The sequence below is a fragment of the Girardinichthys multiradiatus genome, chromosome 20 (assembly GCF_021462225.1).
Source record: "Girardinichthys multiradiatus isolate DD_20200921_A chromosome 20, DD_fGirMul_XY1, whole genome shotgun sequence".
Taxonomy (NCBI): domain Eukaryota; kingdom Metazoa; phylum Chordata; class Actinopteri; order Cyprinodontiformes; family Goodeidae; genus Girardinichthys; species Girardinichthys multiradiatus.
The window spans coordinates 15937847-15964785 of record NC_061812.1 but is presented as its reverse complement, the minus strand read 5'-3'; the positions used below and the strand labels follow the sequence as shown (position 1 = coordinate 15964785).

Here is a 26939-nt window from a genome sequence, read left to right as displayed (position 1 = left end):
ATTTCTGAGGCTGGTGACTCGGATTAACTTATCGTCCGCAGCAGATGTGACTCTTGGTCTTCCTTTCCTGGGGCGGTCCTCATGTGAGCCAGTTTCTTTGTAGCACTTGATGGTTTTTGCGACTGCACTTGGGGACACTTTCAAAGTTTTCCCAATTGTTCGGACTGACTGACCTTCATTTCTTAAAGTAATGATGGCCACTCGTTTTTCTTTACTTAGCTGCTTTTTTCTTGCCATAATACAAATTCTAACAGTCTATTCAGTAGGACTATCAGCTGTGTACTGTATCCACCTCCTGCACAACACAACTGATGGTCCCAACCCCATTTATAAGGCTTTAAATCCTACTTATTAAACCTGACAAGTGAAAACCATTTCAGGTGAAGTGAAAACCATTTCAGGTGACTACCTCTTGAAGCTCATCAACAGAATGCCAAGAGTGTGCAGAGCAGTAATCAAAGCAAAAGGTGGCTACTTTGAAGAACCTAGAATAAAATACATATTTTCAGTTGTTTCACACTTTTTTGTTCAGTATATAATCCCACATGTGTTAATTCATAGTTTTGATGCCTTCAGTGAGAAGCTACAATATTCATAGTCATGAAAATAAAGAAAACTCTTTGAATGAGAAGATGTGTCCAAACTTTTGGTCTGCACTGTATAACATGCTTTTTATGTAATTTTGAGAGAATTTGTTTGGGGGCAATAATAACATTATTTTCTGGGGTCAAAAGAACTCAGTTGTTTCTGTCATGTCAAATTAGTCCTGAATAAATGTGATTCCAATAAAAGACTTAACAAAACTGTCTGTTAAATAGGATTAAACATGGCAAAATAGATTATTTTGAGCTCCTTCTATCCTCTGCTGATCCAATCTTACACAACCTGTGTGTGCTTGGCATGTTAATATCAGTGCATAAGACCTGCTGTCAAGAGGGAACAGACTGCAGTGACATCTCACCTGATTTACTCTGCAATCTCACCTGAATGGCAAATATCACATGGATACTGAGAATCTCCTCCAAACTCTCATGAGTAAGTCTGAATGACAGGTGAGAATGTTACAGAAAAGCAGGATCTAGATGAATAATATAAACAACCTGGTAATGTTATTTTAAGCCTGAAAATTAGGTATTTATATGATTTTGCTTTTGCTTTGGTCCAGTTGCAAAACAAACACATGAACTTGAACTTGTGTACACATTGTTTGAAATATAGGTCTCCTCTCTGGCTGGAGAGTTTGCTCCCAGAGCTTCCAGAGCGGATGTTCTAATGACAGGAAAACAAACACACACACACACACACACACACACAGAGACATATATTATGTCTTTCCATCTTAACAAGAACTTTGCATTCACTTCTATTTATTTTCCATTGATTTCTTTGGTCTAACACTGACCCAAACCCTAAACATTACCATTACATCCCTAACTCTAAACCTAACCTAAACTCAATTCACACCTTAGCCCTAAGCCTATCCCCTAACCCCAAAACAGCACTTCTTCATATGGGACCCAGGCTTTGGGCCCTAAAAGGAGAAGTGAAACCTTACATCGTAGTATGCATTAGAAAAATAGACCTTTCACTGTAACAATTGCTAGGACACACACACACTAAATAGGCACAACTGCATGCACACAGATTCAGCTTTTAACAGTCTCCGCTGATTCACCGCTGTGCATGTCTGAAGTTCACAACAAACCGCAAGTGATTCATTTATATCGCATGCATACCTAAAATGAGCATACATATGTCAACACACTGAGAGCCAAGAGATAAAATAAAGAATTACAGGAAGCAACAGATCTACTTCGACATCTCATAGATTAAATGAGAGTCTCTCCTGCATCTCATCTCATTACAGCCTCAGGTCGATGTTTCAACCTCTCTGATTTGTTTACATGTGTCTAAACGCCCCGAAGATGCCATCTGCTGCAGACGTTTCATTTATAGACATGTTGGATAATTAATGACATTTTAACATTACAGAGATTCATGTTTACAGATTTTTCATCTCTGTTCTTATTCTGTAACTGTCTTTTTGCTTTTTTTTCTGTCTTCTTGAGCTCTTCATAAAAAAAAGAGGGAATCGTGCCTTATTTCATTTCTATCCTTTATCAGTATCTTTTCTCTGCTCAAATCAGCCTATAAGTCACTTGAAGGTTGGACTAAATGTCAAACTGATTTTCCAGAAAGTCTGATTTACTTTTCTTCAAAAATGTTAGAACACATTCTCACAGATATCTCTTTGAATAGTATTTTTCCAGTCTTGACCCTATATGAAATCATGGACAAGTGAAACCCTGATTCCGTCGTGAAATATTTCTGTGAAACAGGCCGGCAGCTCTTCCACAGTCTGCTGGAACAACACAGCGTGAGGAGACACAACGCCTGATCGAGCATTTGAGGACCAGAGGGAATGAGGGGGAAGATTATCAGGCTCCAGAGCCAGCCACCTGCCACTGGAGCTGTGTGGGCAACACTACATCCTGTCTTCCTTCTGCTTTTTATCACCCTGCCTCTTTCATGGTCACCCTCATTAAACAGCAGCAATAGCAGACGTTTGTGTGCACGGGCACTGCCAGCAGGAAGGATAACTGACAAAAGCTTCTGCATATCAAGCGTGTGAAAACCGAGCCAAGAAATCTTCTCTAAGTGTGTCTCAAGTTTGGAAATTAGGTGTAATGTGCACACACTTCCAGTAAAATTATTCATGAAAAGGTTAAAACTACTAATTAGAGTTTAACTTGAAGTTGTTTTAGGCAGATGAAATGACAGTACATGCTAAATGGTAAGAAAGCTTATAGAGGAAAACATTAAGAGACTAGTAAGCAAACCATTTTTAAGAGTAAGCCAAATATTAAACAAACTAAAAAATATTAGGATCTCTGTAGGTACTCGGATGGATGCCCTGCCAAAATTCATATGGAAGCCCTATTATGATAAAAGTTTATGCCCAGTGATGGTAAGAAGAAAGTACACCCTCTCTCAAGTCTGGGGTTGTTTATGCACAGCTCTCTTAAGGTTCCTAGCACAACATATCAATCAGGTTGAAGTGTGGACTTTGACTAGGCCATTGCAAAACTTTGATTGATTTGATTTTGTTGTAGACATTTGGTTGTAGGTTTACTGCTGAGGGGGATCACTGTTCTGTTTCATGAACCATTTTCATCCAGTCTTCAGTTGCTGGACAGATGGCCTCTCATTTGACTCCAGAATACTTTGGTATACAGAGAACCTCATGATCAACTCAGTGACTGCAAGGCACCCAGGTCCTGTGGCTGCACAAACAAGCCCAAATCATCACCCCTCCACCACTGTGCTTGACAGTATGAGGTTTTCGGTTTTCTCCAAACATGACGCGGTGCATTATGGCTAAACATCTCAAATCATTTGTCTAAAGGAGCTATTCTAGTACAACTTGCACATCTAAAGAGAAGATGTCTTTCCCAGGCAGCATTTTCACTCCCATAGATTTATGAGTTTGTGGAAGATTTTCACTCTAATCTGTAAATTATTGTGACCTATGAGTACAAACTGATTCAAAACACACAGTCTGGGTTTATTGATATTCAGCCAGCTGTACCATGTACCACAAAATGTGTCCCAACACAGAACTGTTTTCATTCATTTGACCAGTGCTGCTGGTTGGACAAAAGTTAAAATACTTGTTGAAATTTTGATATTTTAATTTTACTCATTTAAACATAAAACATTACCTTTTTAGCATTAAAAGCTAAATCCAAATGTTTCCCTCATTGGAAGTGGACATAGATTATTAATTAGCCTCCTGTGGTTTTTCCAGGCCAAACTGACGACTCAGAAGGAAAGCTGCAGCTGATCGTCTAAGAGCCCTAAACTGACTTTCTGTGAAATGCACCCAGCAGAGCAGCCCAACAACAACCTTTAAATGTTATTTAAACCATTTCCTAAATCAATCTGACACCACAACTCCAGTAACAAGAGTGTCTGTACTACTTACTGAACTCCACAGTTCTCAGCTGATGTGCATGTTTCAACAAGTAGATGAGGTCTGTCCTGTTATTATAATTATTATGAAAATAATGCAGCTTTGGGGTGGCTTTTCAATCTGTAGGACAGCTTGCAAACAGAAAGTATAATAGCACCACTGAAGGCTGTTTTGTTGTGATAAAGAGTTCAAACCAATTTCAGGTAAAAATGACGTTAAATTAGACGTCATATATGAAAGATAGCAGCATGTTATCATTTAGGCGTCACAGAAATGCTGCCAAAGCATCGTGGGACCATCTCTACTGGAGAAAAACAATTATTATCTCCAATAAGAGGGAAGGTTTTTTAATTAAAAGACTGGCAGAGTTTCCTCTTAGTGTGACACCTCTATTATTACAACAATGATAAAGCGGACTTGTGGCAGAACAAATTTGGTTCCAGAAACATTTTCAGCAGGCAGGCCGAGCTAATTGTTTTCCTGACATCTTGATATCTGTGAGATGAACAGGTTTAGGCTGGAAATTTGTGTAGATATTCATACGTGGAGTCACAGTTTTCAGTCAGTTCAGGAACAAAGCATAACAGAAATGCAGAGAGACCAGTAGGTGACTGGAATCTGGCGATTTTCAGCTCAAATGTCTGACTGATAACCAGATAACCAAAAATCACAACTTTTTCCTATCAGTGAACGCACCATAGCTAAACGCTACCAGGTGACGCAGACAAAAACTCTTTAGAAAGAAAAACAATCAAAATGAGCTATATTCAGTTTTAGTGAGATGTTTAAAGATGAAATCAGAGGACTCAAAAGGTGTCGGAAGATATTTGAATGGAAACAATATTTTCTGTAGACATATATCCACAGGCTACTATATACAGGGTTTCTATATGTAGGTTTTATGTTTTGTAATGCAAAAAGCACAAAGCTGAGGTTCTGTTCTGATCCAACAGTGTGGTAAATGGTACTGCCTTATGTATATATATTTTTTTGTTAAATCAGCTCCTCTTTAAAACAATGCCTTTACTCTAGTCTACACTGTATTTTCCCACACTAAATACTGATTCTTTAAAGCACAGTTTACACTTTTTAGAATCATTATTCTATTTGTAAAAGTTAAAAGAAATTAGGGGTTTCAGTGCTTTGTTTGATGCCTAAACCAGATCAAGCTTTAAAATCACACACAGGTCCAGTCTAAAACCTTCACAGAGGAACTTCTAAATGACAAAAAAGAAGCAAAATGACCCTTTTTCGATTTTGTTTTATATTTTTCTGTTGAATCTCTCAATCAGTAACTCTGAACTGATCAGAAGGTTTTACAAAAATTAAAGTTGGTATGTGGCAAATCAAAGATAAAATACATAAATATACATCAATGTAATAATAAGTTCAGTAGAAGGAAAGAAGATTTTAAATGCTGTAAAGCTCAGAGCTCTACAAAAGCATAAATCTCTGATTGGTGCATTTCTAATTTCAGTCAGTCATTTTCTACCGCTTATTCCATCATGGGTCGCGGGGAAGCTGGTGCCTATCTCCAGTAGTCTATGGGCAGGAGGCGGGGTTCACCCTGGACAGGTCGTCATTCCATCGCAGGGCAACACACAAACAACCATGCACACACTCATTCATACACCTAAGGGCAATTTAGAGAGACCAAGTAACCTAACAGTCATGTCTTTGGACTGTGGGAGGAGGCCGGAGTACCCGGTGAGAACCCACACATGCACCGGGAGAACATACAAACTCCATGCAGAAAGACCCCTGGCTGGTAATCGAACCCAGGACCTTCTTGCTGCAAAGCAACAGTGCTACCGACTTACTTATAACAATAATGTTTATGTCTCCATGTAATTTACAAAATAAATTACCTTCATCAGGATCGTTCCTGGCCGAAGCCTCCAGAAGTGCCACACTAGCAGCGAAGGACACCCGCCTCTTAGACTCTGACTGCTGGAAGCTGATTAAATTGCGGCTCTTCTTGTCGGCCTTCCTCTTCTTGTTCTGCATCTCCTTCTCGTACACAGCCCACCTCTTCAGCTGCTGGGTACGGCGCTTCTGAGCTGCCCGCAGCCTCTCCAGACTGGGCACCTTGTCCAGCTGCTGCAGCTCCTGGATCAGCTCCAGGTGGTTGGCCATACTGCCGGCGGGGATGGATAGCAGCAGCAGTGGTGGATGATGAGGATGGTAATGGTGGAGGGGACGAGCTGTTGGGGAAGTTGGGATTCTAGCGAGGTCTGCACCTTCGGCTGTGGCCTCCTCCTTTTATCCGCATCATCATCCTGTCGGCACCAGTAAACGGCCTGAGAGAGCAGACATAGAAAATTTCATAAATTACTAAGAAATGCTGTCTTGCAAGAGTATTCATGACACTTGAACTTGTTCAGTTTGTTACATCACAACCACAAACTTCAATGTGTTTTACAGGGATTTTCTATGACAAACCAACACAAACTAATACATAATTAGAAGCAGAATACACTATTACACGGCTTTATTTTTTTCTTCTAGAAAGAATGTCATGGATCCGTATTCATCCCCTTTGAGTTTGCAGGACTTGGTAGAACCCTCTTTCACTTCAATGTCAGCTGTAATGGGTTTTTTTGTTATGTCCCTACTTTGCACATCTAGACTGTGAGGTTTGTGCCCTTTCTTCTTTGCAAAATAGCTCAAGTTCAGAAAAAAAGCTCTGTGCACATACATTTTTAAGTCCTGCAACAGATTTTCTTTTGAATTGAGTTTTAGATTATAAATGGGCCATGACTATGTTTTGATCTAAATCACTCCATTGTAGCTCTGGCTGTATGTTTAGCGTTGTTGTCCTGCTGGAACTTCAACTTCCATTTCTTTGGCAACCTCTTACTGGACTTCTTTCAGGTTGCCTTGTATCCAACTTCCCATGAACTCCGACTATACCCAGAGCATGATGCAGCTACCACCATATTTTACCATTGAGATGGTGTGTTCAGGGATTTCTGCAATGTCAGTTTTCTGCAACACATAGATGTATTTTACATGAAGGGCAAATAATTTAATTGCTGGACATCTCAAGGCTTTTTTCCAACATATATCTGTGGAGTTGTGAAATTGTGACAGATTATCCCACCTAAACTGTGGATCTCTCAACCCATCCAAAGTTATCATGAACCTTTTGTATAGTTCTTTGATTATTGCTTTCACCCATCAGCAGCTGTGACATAAAAGCAACTGGTTGCACTGGTTGTAAATTGGTGCATATGAGGAAAGGGGACTGAATTTTTATGTGTAAAAAAATTATTCAAAGTGCTACACTAGAGTTTAAGCTAAATCTGAAAAACCTAAAAGTTAGCAATTATAGAGAAAATTTGGTTCTTCGTTTACTACCATTAGCACAGATTAATTTTTTCTGATTTAAGAATAATATTTTTGCACCCTCTTTAACAATAAGCAAACTAACCAAAGTGTTTGTGGCAACTTAAAGCATCAGAGAAAGCTGCAGAGAGATCTATCTAGCCCATGTGGAGGATGGTAAACACCTGAAATGTGTGGAGTCATAAGACTGAACAAAAGCCTTTCTTTGAAACAGCCCCTTACTAACCATCAATACCACAGTCACCAGTGTAAAACGGCCGATGAACATTTCCTCAGGTCTGCAGCTGTTTACTAACCAAAACATCCTATCCTGCAGCATTAAGAGAACAAAATGTTTCACAATGTAACCGATAACTGCCTCCAGTCTGCCATCAGACTCATGTTTCCTCTGCACCTCATACCCAATTTCTGAAAAACATGGACAGGAAACAAGCTGAACAATCACTTCCTACAGCATCACTTTCAGTTATGGGGTTAACGGTGCACAAAGCTTGTGTGTTAGGTATCTTTTTTACAATGAATCTACAGCCAAACAAACTCAAACTAGAACTATAGAGAAAACGCCACTTTGTCAGTTTAGCATTCTCTTGCATCTCATAAAAAGCACTTTAAAACAGCATGAAAAGTTAAGTAAAACTGGAAAATAATTTACATAAAATCTTCAGAAACTTTCATTCTCCTTCCCTTCAATATCATGTTCCCTCCATAATATTAATATCTTGGTCCGGACCTTTTGTGCAGATGTGAATACACTCAAGCGAACCCTGATCCGGACCAAACAACCGGACCGAGACCCACTTTTTGAGGTGGTCTCGGTCCGCTTCCAAACGGTGCGGTACGCTTATGGTCTGAATACAAACCGGCCCCGGTCCGAACCAACTACAAAAGGTGTACGTCTCTTTGGACATAAAAAGCCACCGTAGCCGGTAGCAAAGCTGTGTGTTGTAAGGTAATCATACCTGATAAGCTGCGTGTTGCTTAGCAACGCTACCGGCTTGTTGTGGGACAAGGCACGTAGAGAACGTCGGCGTTCAGCACGTATTCTCCGACGGGGTTCCAACATTATAAATATAACGTCTCAAAGTCTGTGTTGAATGAGCTGCTCTTCAGCCTCACAATAATATTGCAGCTTTAATAACGGCACAAATATGGAGAACAGAGGTGCAGCACGTCTACAGTTGTTTTCCTACATTTCCGGCTCTTTGCTTTGTCCCGCCCCCTTTCATTTCTGTCCATTGGGAACAATGATCGTCACCTGCGTGGCTTTGTTTACAAGTAGTAGTTCACTTGCAAAAAGTACAATGTGAAAACAAACCGCACCAAATGAAAAAAATAAAGTTAGCTTTTGGTTCTGGACCAAACAAGCGGACCAAAGGACTTTCCTGGTGTGAATACACCCTTCCCTAATTATTATTTTACTAAACGTAATAACTAATTAAACACCATTAAGACCCATTTATCCAAAAGATTTGGTTCTTATTCAAAATATTTCCTTAAATATTATTTTAATATTTCCTTAATAATATTTCCTTAAATATTATTTTAATAAATAAAGGCAGCTAATTAAACACCGTTGAGAATTAGTCATCCAGAATGTTGATTTTATTCAGCAAATCATTCTTTTAAATATTGTTTTATCAAAATAATGTATCTGAGCTTGCATAGTGAATGGTTGTTTAAAGGTATAAGTTAGTTCCAAGACTAATTTAACTTCATTTCCAGATTCTTCAAGATAATCCTTGGTTCTCAAACATAAATAACATTGCGTGGTTATGTTATATCTTTCAGTCATGGTTTTCAACCATCTTTGACTCACTTGTTTATATTGTACATACCCCATTAGTCTTCCTTATTCTTTCATTTTGTTTGGTAGTTTAGTTTGATTGTTTTAGCATAGCAAAGAGTTTGTTGATTGAAATATGTTTGATTTTGAGTTGACTTATTTTTGTTAATAAATTCTTGTATTTTGCGAACTTGTGTGAATTCATTCTGTGTGTGTACAGAGTTTTGCTGTTCAATTATGCAACCGCCTTATTGGGCTGGTATTTACAGGACAACCCTTAACAGACAGAAATATTATTTAATAAAATACTAAAGTATTAATATTAAATAATATACTCATAATCACAACAGTAAAATATAGGTCTGAAGAAGACAGTTACTCTTCACTGCTGATAGGTGTCTATTAAAGCTCACAGACTTTAAATGAGTTTGCCTAACAACAAATAAAAAGCGTCTGAATACACAGTACTGGAAACTTAATGCATTATTGTGATTTGTAAATAACACACCTTTGCTGTTCAAAAGCAATCAGAAGAAATAAACTGAGCTTCGCAGCAGATGAAGGAAAATGCAGACAAATTACTGTGACCCAAAAACACTGACGTCTATAAAATACCTCACATAAGGTGATTTATTTTATTTAAGGAAGTTTTTGGTGATCGAAGTGGACAGTGAATTAATTTTAGACAGGATGTGTGACAAACACGGAGGCGGTCAGTGTTTGATTTAGCTGTCTTTGATGGTCAGAACTATCAGTGCTGGGAATTTAAAACAATTCAATTCAATTCAATTCAAAAATACTTTATTAATCCCAAAGGGAAATTAAAAGTTGTTATAGCTCATATTATGAAGGTTTCCTCAAAGAGCCGTTGTAGATGCTGATGGCTGTGGGCAGGAAGGATCTCCTGTAGCGCTCCGTCTTACAGCAGATCTGAAGAAGCCTCTGACTGAAGACACTCTGTTGTTGTAGGACAGTTTCATGAAGAGGATGCTCAGGGTTCTCCATAATGTTCTTCATTTTATGAAGAATCCGTCTTTCCACAATGATCTCCAGAGGTTCCAGAGGAGTCCCCAGAACAGAGCCAGCCTTCTTTATCAGCTTGTTGAGTTTTTTTAAGTCCCTGGTTCTGATGCTGCTTCCCCAGCAGATGATGGCAGAAGAGATCACGCTTTCCACAACAGACGTATAGAAGATATGCAGCATCTTGCTGCAAACACCAAAGGACCTAAGCTTCCTCAAGAAGTACAGTCTGCTCTGTCCCTTCTTGTAGATGGCTTCACAGTTGCATCTCCACTCTAGTCTGTTGTCCAGGTGAACAGCGAGGTATTTATACTCCTCCACCACCTCCACTTCTTCTCCCATGATAGAAATAGTTTTTGACTTATTCCTGTTTCTCTTAAAATCTACAATCATCTCCTTTGTTTTAGTCACGTTCAAAATGAGATGATTGTTTCCACATCATGCCACAAAGCGGTCCACCACCTTCCTGTACTCAGCTTCTTGTCCATCTCTGATCCACCCCACGACTGCAGAATCATCCGAGTATTTCTGCAGATGACAGGAGTCTGTCTTGTACTGGAAGTCTGAGGTGTACAGAGTGAAAAGGAATGGTGAGAGTACAGTCCCCTGTGGTGCTCCTGTGCTGCTGACTACCTGGTTAGACTCACAACCCTTCAGTCTCACAAACTGTGGTCTGTTTGTCAGGTAGTCTTTGATCCAGGAGATTGTTGAGGCCTCCACCTGAGTCTTCTGGAGTTTCTAACAAAGCAAATCAGGTTGGATTGTATTAAATGCACTGGAGAAATTAAAGAACATGATCCTCACAGTGCTGCTGGCTTTGTCCAGATGACAGTGGGTTTGTTGAAGCAGGTGTATGATGGCATCTTCAACTCCAACTCCACAGCGATAAGCAAACTGAAGGGGGTCCTGATGGTTTACTGTTTGCTGACTCAGGTGGGCCAACAGGAGTCTCTCTAGGACCTTCATGGTGTGAGATGTTAGGGCAACAGGTCTATAGTCATTGAGGACTGATGGGTGAGTTTTCTTTGGTACCGGAACAAGACAGGAGGTCTTCCACAACACCGGAACCTTCTTCTGGGCCAGGCTAAGGCTGAAGAGGTGCTGCAGAATCCCACAGAGCTGCTCTGCACAGGCCTTCAGGACTCTAGGGCTGACATGATCTGGACCTGCAGCCTTATTCCTATTCAGTCTCTCCAGTTGTCTCTTCACCTGACTTCTTGAGACACACAGGTGGAAGGTGGTAGCAAAGGAAGCATCAGCATCTTCTGATATGGTTGAAGGCAAATATGTAGAAGCAGAAGGGTCTAGGGCTGAGGTGGAAGATAAAAAATGTGAGGTGTTACTGGACAGCTGTGGGTCCTGTGGGTCAAAGGAAGATGGAATGTCTGTTTGGCTGTGAGCAGGAGAGGAGGATGCGAAGCTGGTTGCTGAACTGAACCTATTGAAGAATTGAATTGAGCAAATGCAGATCAAATCAGGGGGAATCAGAGCAGATGTAATGGTGTTACTCACACACAAACACACAAGTGAAAGTGAAGACAGAGACATGAAAAAAATAAGAATGACACAAACAGATCCACACAAACAAATAGCTTGAATGATGGTCTGAGGCTGATTTTTAAAACCAGTTGTCACTGCTGTCACAACATGTTCGAATATCAACATTTTTGTTTTTCCGCATCATTGGTGGGTAATAAACAAAGATCAATTTCCTACAGGAATGAATGCTGGTCATCATTTATTCAGAGGAGCTTATTTTAATGAAGGATTAAATAATAAATGATGCACTGAAATTTCAACAGAGATCAAAGTTTTAGGCCAAATTCAAGAAGAAGCTCTGGGTTATTATTTCTAATAACTACTAATTACTAAGTAGAGGAAACACATTGGAGTAAAACACACTGCCTCCTCCTTTCTCAAGTTTTTCTGGTTGGTTGCATGTTAGCAGGAAAGATAAAAGGTTCTTCTAATTCTACTGTTTACTATTTTGGTAATATTTTTCACAATTGTGTACTTTTGGGTTAATTTTTGTTTAAAAAGTATTAAACTTTTCCATATTTCACAGCACTGGATTGTTGTAAGGACTAAAGAAAACATGAATCACTCAATGAAATCTCAAATTTCTAATTTTTATACAAACAGAACAGGCTAATGAGGAAAAGCATAAAAGACTGAAAGTGCTCTTTGGACCCAAAGTTATGTTTACTTGGAATGCCTTAAGTGCTACTCAGAAGACATTTTGGTGTGAATTATTTGCAAGGTATTTGCATAGTAACTAACTGGGATTTCATTGGTTCATCAGAAGGTTATCGGTAGAGAAGTGAAGTGGAGAAGATTTATCGCAGGTGAACAACAGCAAAGCAAGGAGAAGTAGTGTTGGTGGCAACATACGCTGTTTTCTGTTCATCCCTGAAGTCAGAATCTGGGAATGACATAAAATCCAACTTAGTTGTGTTTAAGTTCAGATTCTGGAAAACCAGTGGGATTCGCTTGTTATGATCATTGATGAGGCTAGTTGCTGTTAGTAAAATAAGCTACCAATGTGTTTCTCTGCATTTTGTACTTTTGAACACAGTTGCTACATGTTCACTAAATGAGGTGGCCATGTAAGTGAATAAATTTATATGATGTAAATAATGCAAATAAACCTTTTTTTCTTGCAGCTATCACTGTCTTATATGAGAAGCAGCCATGTTGGGTTTTAAGACAGTAGGTTGGAGAAAACTCTGTCTTTTCACCTTCAACAGGGGATATCTCAAAATTCTGAGTTAAAATTAATGTTTTTTCATTACAGTTTTCTTTTTTGTTTATATGACATAAGATAAACTGAAATTGATGATATTGTGATCTCTTTGTCATATAGTCAACACATCCTTAGCTTTCATAATTAGAACTATAATATCAAAAGTGCCAATGGCCAAAAAATCAATAAAAATATATATTTTTAAAGACATCCTATATAACCACACAGTGGCAAACAAAGAGCAGAGGTGCACAGCGGTACAATCAAAGACTGCGGCACGGAGAGTGAAAATAAATTTCCATTTGATGACTCGATGGGCCCACATGCTGATATGCAGCTTTGTTTCCGTTAGATCAAAAACAGATGAAGAGTCAAATTTGGTGAGTGCAGCTTTTTTCCCCCTGCAGTTAAAAATAGAACTCAGTAAATAATTTGTAAATTCAGAAGCAGATTATATCGCCGTTGGCTCTTTAAAAGTGCTCGAAGAAAGACATCCGACAATGAAAACCTGCCATGATGTCATGGCGGGAGCCAAGGAACTTTTTGATATCATGTAAAACATGGGGAGTTGTAGGTAACTGTAAGCCCTGCAGCAACAACACAGCCGTTACCCGAGGCAAAGGCAGCAAATCACAGATTGACCTCAATCAGCTCCCTGGTTGCAGACATCAACATTCCCCTGCATTCACTCTGTTTTTCATATTATTACATAAAAAAGCCCAAACCTAAATGTTATGTTGATTATCCACAAAAAAAGAAGGTCAGACAACGAGCACAAACTTGTTTGTATCAGTAAACGGTTTTCTGCTCAAAGAGACCTCAGAAAAACATCTGCTGGGAATTTTTAATTACCATTTTGTTTCTCCTGTCTTCATAAATTGGCAGCTGCACAGCACTGCGCTTTGCTGTGATCAAAAGGTCAACCAGAATGCAACCAATGCCACTGCTACGAATACTGAACCAAACTTGATGTAAAAAGCCCTCACATTCTACATTAAACCCAATCTGCCTTTTTATTTACTACATTCTTGACACTTATTGGCACCTCTGGTAAAATGTATAAAAAGTATTCAAATAAAATTAACCCTCGTTGAAATATCATTATATCACACTGTCCAAATTAAGACCATTCTTACCTTTAATTGAACCACATTTATTCAGTGGAAAAAACAATCAAACTTTTTCATGAAGTACAATCAAATTAATGTAATTTGTATATTTATTTTAGGTTAATCAGAGAGTCTAGGAATATTTAGTTAGTATTTTATGACTTCCTGGTGTCCTGCGGTATAAATATACCTGTTTTTCTAAGGCCCTCTTCAAAATGGGAAAGAATGCAGAACATATCATTCATGTCAGGGTACATGTTTGTTAATGGGGGAGCATGGTAAGGGAGATAAAACCATAACCAAAGCTCACTGTTAGAAAACTACAATGTCTTGTGGTCTCTATTTCTCTCTAACCATTAGACTTTATCTATGCCAACCTGCTGACAAGAAAAACCCTATTCTGTCTTTCCATCTCAAATATAAGAGCGTAGAGTTCGCTGAATGGATACTGTTACTTTAATTGGATTCCCGCACTTCAGTAATAGGTATAGGACTGAGCATTTCACCAGCAAATATCCTTGATAATCTAGTACAGGTTTGGCCCACTGCATCTAAAACATGCGGGACTTGAGTCTGCATTGGGTTACACTAAAAAGTTCTACAAGTATAAATAAATAAAGACTACCTTTGGAAATGTGGCATCCATACTCTATATTTAGGGGCCTGGCTCTCTTTCACCATAGAGTTTCTTTTTACTGTTTTAATCTTGTTGATTAATAGAGTTGGCCACCCCTGGTCTAACATAAAATAAAATATAAACATGTAGAAAAGTGCCCCATGATCACTGTTAAGTATGATGGAGGACGTGTGATGCTGTGGGCCTGTTTTCAACGTGTACTTAGAAATCCCCAGACATTTAAGCTCTAAATCTTGGGTACTATGCCACTAAACTGGTCTTTCAAGAAGATAGTGAATCAACAAAGACATCATAAAAATGGTTCAGTAGACACAAATTTTTCATATTTGCAAAATGTAATTCTAAGTATTAACAGCAGAAGTACCAACAGTTGTGGCACCAATCGTCTGCAAGATTAAAACTGTAAAAAGAAAGTCTATGGTGAAAGGGAGACAGGCTCGTAAATATAGGATAGGGATGCCACATTTCCAAGGTAGCCTTTATTTATTTATAATCGTAGAGTTTTTTACTTTAACTCAATGTGCTGATTAATAAAACTAAAGAAAATACAGCAGATTACAGAGGCTCCTATCGCTGAGCATTCACATCATTAATATTCATTTTCTTTTCACTGACAGTTCTACTAAATATGTTCATGAGTTTCCACATATATGAGGTCCAGTCCTTGCTTCACTGTCAGATTGAAAGTTTGGTAATGACACTGAAAACTGAGTGCATGAGGGCTTCTTTCCGTTTAAATAATATAATTTTCACAAACCAGCTAAACTGAGGTTCACCCAGACTTTCCATCTATATGATGAATATGGTTTGACACAGAGGGCAATACACTACAGAAATATAGATAATAGCATTGAGTGCATCAAACCACCAAATAGCGTAAAAGCACCAGAGGATTTCCTGTAAAGCTCTTAAGAACATTAACTGTCCGGCTGGAATTTGGTGCACTCTATGTTGTTTTTGTGATCCTATTTATCTTGAGAACAGAAAAATAAACCTGATGAGGACATTAAATACTATTAGAAGTTTCTAGGATTAAAACAACTTAAGTGAGTCCTAACACATAAAATAGGTTGGCTAATATTATTAGGTAGTATCGGGATTTCACACATATTTCAGCAAATGATCTACAGTACAAGCTGGGATCCAAGTAAAAAAGTGGTTGTGACAGTATTCAGTGGGAAACATCTGAGGAGGCAAAGAGGTTGGGAATAAAATTAACAACTAAATTAGCTGTCATAAATGTTCAGTCTTTTTATATAAGCAAGCTGGGGTTCATTTATTCATGCATTGTTTCATCAAGTTTAAACCTGATGTTCCTGAAGTTTTTTGATTTATGGCAAATTCTGAAATATGCAGAAGCTGTTTTTAATAATATTCAGTATATTTAAAATTCCTACTGATCAATTTTCATTTGTATTGGCTAGAAAAACAAAAAGAAAACATATCATTGTGAAATGATTGCATTTTTCTCAGTTTTCTTTCATAATATTTGAAACTTCATGCGATTAGCATCTTGGCCACAATATTTAAATCTGGTGTGGGGAACAAGGATAGTGCGTCTATGAGATTGGCCAAATATAATGTAAAGTGCCATTCGCTATTATTTCCACCTTTGGTTAAGCTGTGTAAAAAAAAAAAATTTAAAAAAACAATCATAAAAATAAAAAGTTGTTATAGAGACTTGATGTCCCCAACGTGTTACTCGAGTTCTCTTTCCGGTGAGCATCCAAGAATTTTACCTCTTTCACCAACCTGTTTATTGTACATGTTGGCAAGATAAACCTGGGTCCTCATCTGTGGCTTTTAAAGCTCTAGCTTTTAAATTATTGCTCTACACTCAAAAACATTTTTCCACGAGATCAGAAACCACGACGCAGCAGACAACCCGGCGGGTATATTATTTGTAATTAACGTCTTCTTATTCCTAGCTGTTAAAGAAGTCCTTAACACACCAAATTTAAATTGAGCAAAGTTATTGTGGGTTTGTGAGGAAACAAGTCAAACACAAAAGCAGTGCAAAGGTGCATTTTCTGTTAATTTGTCTTTTTAAAAATAAAAAAATACATCTGTGTGAGTTGTGATCATAAGGTATATTCATTATCATGTGAATATCCTCCTTAACATCTGAAAAACGAAGCATTTCTAAAAGACTTTTTTAAAAAGGGGAAATTGCTAGAGGATACTTCCTGACTACAAAAACAACATCGGAGTTAGAAAACAATGGATATCTGGGAGCAACAGAGTGGAGGTCATCTGAGAACAAACTAATCGAATTACGAAGACATTTCCATTCAAAAGACTTTCAAAACACTTCAAATGGAGCCCATATTTTTTCAGACTCCATTTTCCACCACTTCTATCCCATTAACAATGCATAACATCCTTACAGAGATGTCATAATGGTACTGAACTATCCTCAGACTGTAATAAAGAGCCATAAAATGGAAAAGGAGTCTTCTTAGTTATTACAAACTGCAGAAATAAGCTGCTGCCAATATAAAACGACTCCCCTCATAGAGGTTGTGACCCCATCAATCAGCAGCTGCTTATAAAGAAAGCTGAGCACAAAAATCAGCATGTCTGTGATGTGTTCAAGTGTGTTCTGGTGTACATTTCATGGTTGTAAAAGGAGCTAAACTAATGCACTAGTGCACACTCTGTATGAGATACGAAGCACAACAATCAAACACACAACTTTTTAAGAAATAACATGACAGATTAGCTTGATAAAATACAATTGAAAGTAAAATTCGGACTACTATTGTAGAGCCACGTTGGTTTCTGTTATCAAGGTACTGTATACCAAGGTTTTAATAGGTTACAATATCTTTCCATCATACAGTTCTTACAGTTTGAAGCCCTTTCAAAAAGATGAAATAACTAATGCCAAATGGTGCTATTCCACTGGCACCATTTAGGCCGGCTCCCCTCCACTCAGAACGTTTTGTGAGAGTTTTCATTACTGTTTTTACCATATCGGTACCTACGTTTTTGTTCCCTGCTCCTGAGCAGGTACAACCAGGGCTGAGTAGGGACTACATGTTATGTGAACAGACTGCTGTTCACTGATTAGCCATCAGGGGAAATTAGAGAATTTCTGCTGAGGTAGTGCAGAGAAAAGTCAACGAAACTGAAGAGCGCCTATAATAATTTTAGGTTTTCTCTAGTTGCCCCTTCCTGCTTGTTGTTGTGCACTGTTTGTCAGCTGGCTGAAAGAAGGCTACTGCACTTTTCTCTTAGTTGTAAGAGAGACAAATTGAGCTTTTTAGGAATATTATTGAGCTTTTTAGGAATATTTCTAGCCAAATATTAAAATAAAGCATCATGGTGTGAAAACTAAAGGAGCACCACCCCTCACTCTTATTGTGGTAACCCTGTTTTGAAACTACTGCTTGTAAGCCTTGAGAGGCAGGTCTTTATGATTTTATGAATTAACAAAGAAAGTGATACTGTAAGCAATTTTGTTGTCTTGAAAATGTGTTTCTTAGTTCATATTAATGCTTAAGGCTCTTTTTTGCAAAGATTTGTCTCATGGACGGATGGATGGATGGACGGACGGATGGATGGATAATATAAATATTCCATAATTTGTCTTTTCTGTACTTTGGAGACTATGAAGGAACACTGCAGACACAATCAAATCATAAATTAATCTTTTTTTTAATTAAAACGTACTTTTCTGCCCCATGATCTGCAAACAAGAAAATTAAGTGAGGTAATTAATGAGCATAAGTTCAACTTCAGCAATCAGAATGTCCCATTTCTGATTCATCTAAATTTTCTTTTTTGTTTTACAAATGAAAAGACAACTGAATCTGTTCTTAAGAAACAGTTTAAAGTCATTGCAAGTAAACTGTGAAAAGTGGTTGTCATGCAAAAGTTATAAAATACAAATTTAGTGGTGCATAATTAAATAAATACACAGTGTTTAGTATTGTCTTATTATTATTGTCTTCATATTAATACTTAAGGATCTTTTTTGCAAAGGTTTGTCTCATGGATGGATGGATGGATGGATGGATGGATGGAGTCCCACAAAGATTATTTCTTGGGTCAATTGAACACCTATTTTATTCTGGCATCTAAAAAGCTAAATGGTAAAAACTGACTGCTATGCTTTTATTTTTTGGATGGTGGACTAGAAATTCACATATCAAACAAAGTACTGCATCAACACAAACAAATACCACATATCACTCGAATTGTTACTTTTTAAAATTTTTTTAGTTCAAATATAAACAAAATTTAACATTTTTCTTGCTGTCTAAATAAACCAAGCCTAAAATTTCAAAGGCATGCTTGCCCTCTCATGTCTGTAGGGACCTGTTCAGATTGAAAGCCAAACATGGTGAAATGGCTTTTAGCCATCAAGCTGCCAAGGGCTGGAATCAGCTTTGCCACAACCATAGCCATTTTTAAATACATCAGACATTTTTTATCTTTTACTGATTTAGCTCGTTCTTTAAATTATTACAGAACACTGTGTTCTATACCTGAACACTTATATCTTTGTTTATTTTGCTTGCTAAACAGTTTGAATAAACTCATGTTGAACAAAAAGAGTAAACTGCGAATAGAAAAACAAATCTTGTATTTCAATGATTCGAAGTTAATCGGTTTCAGTCATGATGATCCAAGACAGCTTGCTTTTTCATTAAAAACACAAACTGCAGTCAAATCACTGTTCTGTAATGTTTACACAGCAACAATATTCACATAGAATAAATAAAAAAAACATGTAAACACCAGCTGCGTTCTGCATCAATAACAAAAGTCAGTAACATCGTATGACATTTAGCAGAGACAAGGAGTGTGCTGTGTCAGGACGCTCCGTGTGCAGAAACAGAAGCCTCCACTGTTGCACACAATGGCTCTGTGTGTCCGTAAGAGCATGAGTGTCTGTCTGTTTTTTTATCTACACGTGTATCTATTCATGAGAGTTGTACAAACCCATCTATGTCATTACAAAGTATATCTACAATGTGTCGGCATGCAGACTCAGCAAAATCCCAGTTGGCGGAGACACTCCACTGTTATGTATTCCCATCAGGCCGGTGCCCCCTGAATCCCTGGGGCCCCTTGTTCCAGGTCAGCACTAATTTTCCCAGGCCTTATTAGCTCATTTATTCACCACGCTAATACCACAAGCTGATTAAAAAGCCCACCAAGACCACTCAGTACGACAGTAGGAGTTACAGCTGTGACATATATGATGCACACAATCCTTCACTGTACAGATACAAACAGTCCCTGTGCTATTACAAGAGTCAAAACAAACGCACTGACTTGGTTTCCGGTCTTTGTAATAAGGTATACCATATTGTTCTCAGTCACAGTAAAAAATAAAGAATGCAAAATTGGATTTCTGCAAGGGCTCAACATGAAACTAAAGATTTATATCGACTCTTTACAGCAGTTCTGGGTAAACAAAAACAATAAGATTATTTCATGAATTTACAAGGAAAAAGATCAATCCAATATTCATTTTAAGAATGAGCAGGAAAGCTCCCGAAATGAAACATGACTTTGCTTTCTAAAAGTATTTGTGGTTCAGCTAAGTTAAGCTGTGTCTGCTTTCATCCGTGAGCCTTACACAGTAGCATGCACCAAACAGAACAAAAAATCCAGAACATGAGTCATTTCCTAGCATTCTCTACTTCTGTGCCAGACAATCGTACCGTGTAGTTAAAGTAAAATTAAACTACAAATCACATCTTGCCAGAAAAAACAATCAATCATATCTTGGGCGCTCCATTGATGTCTCATGTAGTACATACATATACCTCTATGCAGTACGCACAAGACAGAGTCACTACGTTGTATTAAATTCCACATAATATGATGTTAACTCTGAATAACAGCATACTTTAACAGCCAGTTAATGGTGTTTTATTACAATTTCATATTTAACACTTCTGACAGATTTTTACCGATAAATCCACCGCCTATGCAATTACAAACATTTTCATAATGCCTCTTGAAAATAGGGAATTTACAATCAATACAAAAGGCGTTAACTTTATACCGGGGAGTAATCCATATTAATCCAAAGCATAATGCAGGCTTGCAGACTGGGTCTTTGCAGAGTTTAAGTATTCATCATCTTTGTTTGTCACGTCACACCCAAAGGGCTGAGAGGGAGGAAAGCTGCAGCTCTCCACTGCTTTAACAGCATCACTTTTCAAGTTTCTTTAAAGCTTTCCATACTTTTCCATGTCCGTCTTTTCATTGTATGAATTTATATTTACTGTTGTTTTTATGTGACAACAATAAATGACAACAACACCTAATTTGTCCAAAATACCCAGAATATGCTCCTCATTTATCAGTAGCAGTGAACTGTTATTAGTTCTAAGTAATTCTGCCTACTCTCTGATGATTTGATGCAAACGTTGAAGCACCCAGACATAAAAGATCATTTTTAGTCTTTGTCACATAACCAAAAATTTCAATGTATTTTGTTGAATTGTTTTGTGATAGACCATCACAAATGACAGCATTACTACGATTTGGAAAGAAAAAGTTAAATGGTTTTCAAAATCTCCTACAATTTATAAACTAGAAAGTGTGCAGTGTGTATTCAACCTCAATGAGCAAATATTTGTGCTGCAAAAACCTCCATCTGAAGTTAAAGTAATAATTTATAGAATGTTTTATTTGGAGTATGTCTTGTGCAGACTTTTTTAAACCTTTGTTTTTCCATGAAAGAAATCCATTGAGATTAATAATCTCTTACAAGGATGTCCTGGCCAAGATAAAAAGCAGCACAATATACAAAAAAATAAATGAATAAATAAAAAGCTATTACATTTACAGGGTAATACTAAAATGGTTTCCAGATTTAAGGACTGAAATTTCTAGCTCTTCTTGCAAAATTCCTCAGGAAGATTGGATAGAGAATGTTTGTGAGCACCATTTTCTAGTTCTTTTTTTTTTTTTACACACATTCCTAAATGGATCTGGGTCTGGACTTTGACAGGGCCATTCTAATATATGAATATGCTTTGATCTAAACCATTTCATTGTAGCTCTGACTGTATTCTAAGAGTCTTTGTTCTGTAGAAAGGGGAACCCCTGTCCTGGTTTCAGGTGGTCTTTTGCATCCTCTAACATGCTTTCATTCAGGATTTCTATGCAATTAGCTCCATACATCTTCCCCTCAAAAGCATACTCAAATAATGATGCCGCCGCCACCACCATAACTCAGTGTGGAGCTGAAGTGTTCAGGGTGATGTGTTGTGCTGTTTTCCACTGGCTAAAAATGTTCATTTTGGTCTAATCTTACCAATGAATTGAATGTGTGCTGAATCCACTATATGGTAAAGTGCACACTTAATAGTTTTCATGCTACAGATCATCCCAACTGAGCTGATAATCTCTGCAGCTCCTTCAAAGTACCCATGGGCCCCTTGGCTGCTTCTCTGATTAATGATCACTTCACTTGGCCTGTATGTGTAGGTGGACAGACATGTCTTAGTAGGTGTGCAATTGTGCCATACAGTTATATGGAGATTCAAATACACAAAGAAGGACCCTGTTTACCATTAGGTGACTTCTGAAGGTAACTGGTTGCACTGGATTTTATTTAGTGGTAAAAGATTAAAAGGGGCTGAATGCAAGACGCACTATTCAGATTTATTTTATGCATCACACCATGTTTTATTTTTCGTTGAATTTGCAATTATGCATTACTTTATTTTAATCTACCACAAAATATTCCCAAACAATGTACAGAAGTGTGGCTGTAATGTTACAAAATGTGAAAAAGATCAAATGTGGTATTATATTAAGCCATGGGTGTTAAAACAGCAGCTCTGAAACTAACTCTGTAAGTCAACATTATTTTCTCAACAAAATCAGAAAAACAAACTAATCAACGGGTTTAGACATATTTGACCTTCGTGTAATGTTCCATTTAAGCTGCTAAGTAAATTGTTAAAATAAATGACAATAATAATTATTTTTCATTATCAAATTCTGACACCATCCTTTAAACTTTGGTGATTTTATCTTTACAATAACTTAAGTTTAACCCTACGGTCTCATTATCACATACAACCAATTATCCTGAACCTTTCGGCTGGTGTTGAAGAAACACGCGCCCATTAAAAACAGTGAGGGCTTAGTTCTAGCTGTTACACTCAGATTGTGACCTTTCTGACAGCCGCGTTCATTAACCGAAACACGACCCCTGGACGTGTCAAACTGAAGTCGTTGGAGTCGAGCTGATACAAACCCCGGCTGTGTTCAGAGAGTAAAACAGATGCACACCAGCTCACAGAGGTAGGTACTTCATTCTGCACAGAGATTTAATATGTTGGGACAGTACCACTTTTTTATATTACTGGTCCTGTGTGTGTGGTTTACAAAACTGTGTTCATGCAGTGTGTATAATTTAATATTAGTGAACATATATTCCACATGCAATACTCAAAAAAATATTCCCTATGCAACAGCTTGACTTCCTTTCTGCCTAACAGTTGTCCTAATGTAGGCTGCCTGGAGTTGCTGGTCACACCGTGAGGCGAGTTACAGAATCTGTTTCAAAACCATTGTCTTATCATATGCACAACGTTTTTGGCATTGATTAAAGTTGACCATGTATTGAGTGGATGCACCTCATCTTGCTTTTTCAATGTCTCAATAAAAATAGTTTTATACATTCTAAAAAAAATTAAATAAAATATATATATATATATATATAAGCACTGCTCAAAAAACAAAAGGGAACGCTTAAACAACACAATATAACTCCAAGTAAATCAAACTTCTGTGGAATCAAACTGTCCACTTAGGGAGCAACACTGATTGACAATCAGTTTCACATGGTGTTGTTCAAATGGAAAAGACAACAGGGGGAAATCTTTGGCGATTAGCAAGACACTCAATAAAGGAGTGGTTCTGCAGGTGGGGACCACAGACCACTTCTCAGTACTTATGCTTTCTGGCTGATGTTTTGGTCACTTTTGAATGTTGGTGGTTCTTTCACACTCGTGGTAGCATGAGACGGACTCTACAACTCACACAAGTGGCTCAGGTAGTGCAGCTCATCCAGGATGGCACATCAATGTGAGCTGTGGCAAAAGAAGGTTTGCTGTGTCTGTCAGCGTAGTGTCCAGAGCCTGGAGGCGCTACCAGGAGACAGACCAGTAAACCAGGAGACGTGGAGGAGGCCGTAGGAGGGCAACAACCCAGCAGCAGGACGCAACCTCCGCCTTTGTGCAAGGAGGAACAGGAGGAGCACTGCCAGAGCCCTGCAAAATGACCTCCAGCAGGCCACAAATGTGCATGTGTCTGCACAAATGGTTAGAAACCGACTCCATGAGGATGGTATGAGGGCCCAACGTCCTGCACGGGGTTGTGCTCACAGCCCAACACTGTGCAGGACGCTTGGCATTTGCCAGAGAACACTAGGATTGGCAAATCCCCCCCTGGCGCCCTGTGCTCTTCACATATGAAAGCAGATTCACACTGAGCACATGTGACAGACGTGACAGAGTCTGGAGACACCGTGGAGAGCGATCTGCTGCCTGCAACATCCTTCAGCATAACTGGTTTGGCAGTGGGTCAGTAATGGTGTGGGGTGGCATTTCTTTGGAGGGCCGCATGGCCCTCCATGTGCTCGTCAGAGGTAGCCTGACTACCATTAGGTACCGAGATGAGATCCTCAGACCCCTTGTGAGACCATATGCTGGTGCGGTTGGCCCTGGGTTCCTCCTAATGCAGGACAATGCTAGACCTCATGTGGCTGGAGTGGGTCAGCAGTTCCTGCAAGATGAAGACATTGAAGCTATGGACTGGCCCGCCCGTTCCCCAGACCTGAATCCGATTGAGCACATCTGGGACATCATGTCTCGCTCCATCCTCCAACGTCATGTTGCACCACAGACTGTCCAGGAGTTGGTGGATGCTTTAGTCCAGGTCTGGGAGGAGATCCCTCAGGAGACCATCCGCCGTCTCATCAGGAGCATGCCTAGGCGTTGTAGGGAGGTCTTACAGGCATGTGGAGGCCACACACAATAGTGAGCCTCATTTTGACTTGTTTTAAGGACATTACATCAAAGTTGGATCAGCCTGTAGTGTGTTTTTCCACTTTAATTTTGTGTGTGACTCCAAATCCAGGCCTCTATTGGTTAATAAATTCAATTTCCATTGATGATTTTTGTGTGATTTTGTTGTCAGCACATTCAACTTTGTACAGAACAAAGTATTCAATGAGAATATTTCATTCATTCAGATCTAGGATGTTATTTGAGTGTTCCCTTTATTTGTTTGAGCAGTGTATATTGAATAGAATATTGGCAGCAGAAGTTGAGGACAGGTTACATTTACAGCACAGGGGACAGAAGATTAAAAGAAAGTGGACATATACACCACAACCTAAGTCTGAGAAACCATAAACAGCTTTGATTGGAGTCTGATGTTTCCCTATCATTTCATAAACAGCAGAAAGCATGATTCCCATATCCCTCCTTTTAAAGCTTTTTACTCCATCTGAGCGTAATTTCCTGAATAAAATATAGCCTGAAACTGAGCATTTAAAGCAACTTTAAGATCAAACACTAAGTTAAGCAACAAGCAACTACAACCAATTTATATTTAGTGCTAAAGATGCTCAAGTTTAAGACAAATCCTCAAATATGACATTTTTATCCTTCATGAGACTGATCAGACTGCTGCAAAGTTTGAAAACAAACTGAAAAATAACTACTGCTGAAGCTGTCAAGTAACAAAATTTGCTTTCTTTCTTAACATTCACTTCTTTATCCCTCTGTGAGCGTCCTCTAAGAGGACGTTTTTATTCTGTCTGGATTACTTGTCCTACTTGGCGCTGGGCGTCCTGGTGGGGCGAGAATTTATTTCCTCTGGTGGAGTCTTGATTTAAAGCGCTCAGGTCAACTCGATTCTGGGTCGTCGTCTCCCTTGTCATAGCGATCCAGGGCGTAGGCTGACTAAACCCTGCATATTGAAAAAAGCAAGGTGCTGCGGTACCAACATGATGCCTTCACTGACCACCTGCCAAGAAGAGTTACAGCAATCAAATCACTTTAGTTTTAAAGCCTGTAAGTATTCCAGCTTTAAAAATATGTAAAAATAAGCTCAACTCTGTCATAATAGCTGAAATTACACAAGAAGAGATAAGCTGTTTACCACATGCATGAAGATATTAAGGCGGTAATCTCTAATATGTGGATCTCTAACAGGACTGATCCTACAAGACCTACTAACCAACATATAAGAGAGCTAAATTTTAAATCCTGCAGATCCACACTTAGAGTCATGCAAAGTATATTTCTTGCTAAACCTAATTTATGTTTGCAAACACAAACTGCATAACCTCCAATTCATGTATTAAAATCTAATCTGGAGACTTAGCTATCACTACTGATGTCTTGGTGGATATTGTGCTTTATTGTGCGTTTGGTGTTAAAACATAATGTCACCACCTTTCTGCATCTTTTGGCAGGATTCTAGGCCGCCTGGTGCTCACGTTTTTAATTCATGCTTTTAACATGGTTCTCGTCTGGAAAAGGGTGACCTGTCCTCTTCAGGTCGGATGGGAGTTCCTGCCTCAAGTGGAGGAGTTTAAGTATCTCGGGGTCTTGTTCACGAGTGAGGGGAGAATGGAGCAGGAGATCAACAGACAGATCGGTGCGGCTGCCACAGTAATGGGGACGCTGTGCCGGTCCATTGTGGTGAAGAGAGAGCTGAGCCGAAAAGCGAAGCTCTCAATTTACTGGTCGGTCTACGTTCCTACCCTCACCTATGGCCATGAACTTTGGGTCATGACTGAAAGAACGAGATCCTGGATACATGCGGCTGAAATGAGCTTCGTCCGTAGGGTGGCCGGGCACTCCCTTAGAGATAGGGTGAGGAGCTCGGCCATCCGGGAGGAGCTCGGAGTAGAGCCGCTGCTCCTCCACATCGAGAGGAGCCAATTGAGGTGGCTCGGGCATCTATACCGGATGCCTCCTGGACGCCTTCCTCGGGAGGTGTTCCAGGCACGTCCCACTGGGAGGAGGCCCAGGACACGGCCCAGGACACGCTGGAGGGACTATGTCTCTCGGCTGGCCTGGGAACGCCTTGGGCTCCCCCCGGAGGAGCTGGAGGAGGTGTCTGGGGAGAGGGACGTCTGGGCGTCTCTGCTGAGTCTGCTGCCCCCGCGACCCGGTCCCGAATGTAGCAAAAGACAATGAGTACGAGCTTTTAATATATTTATCAGTTTTGGTAATGAAGATTTACATAATCATCATGAGCTCCAAGTCTGAACACAGCTACAAACGAAACATTATGAAATATGGGAAATATAAAATGAGATGTAACAT

General features: G+C 39.0%; 1 protein-coding gene across 6 annotated transcripts in view; it reads right to left on the bottom strand.

Moving 5' to 3' along the window:
• ppp1r16b (protein phosphatase 1, regulatory subunit 16B) overlaps positions 1-26939 on the bottom strand; it is a 110837-nt gene that overhangs the window by 67570 nt on the left and 16328 nt on the right. For 2 of the 6 annotated variants that reach the window (XM_047346990.1, XM_047346985.1), the window contains exon 2: positions 5842-6273. In XM_047346990.1, the coding sequence (XP_047202946.1) occupies positions 5842-6109 (268 nt within the window). In that variant the 5' untranslated portion in view covers positions 6110-6273. The other 4 variants (XM_047346988.1, XM_047346986.1, XM_047346989.1 and 1 more) reach the window with 4 other exon arrangements.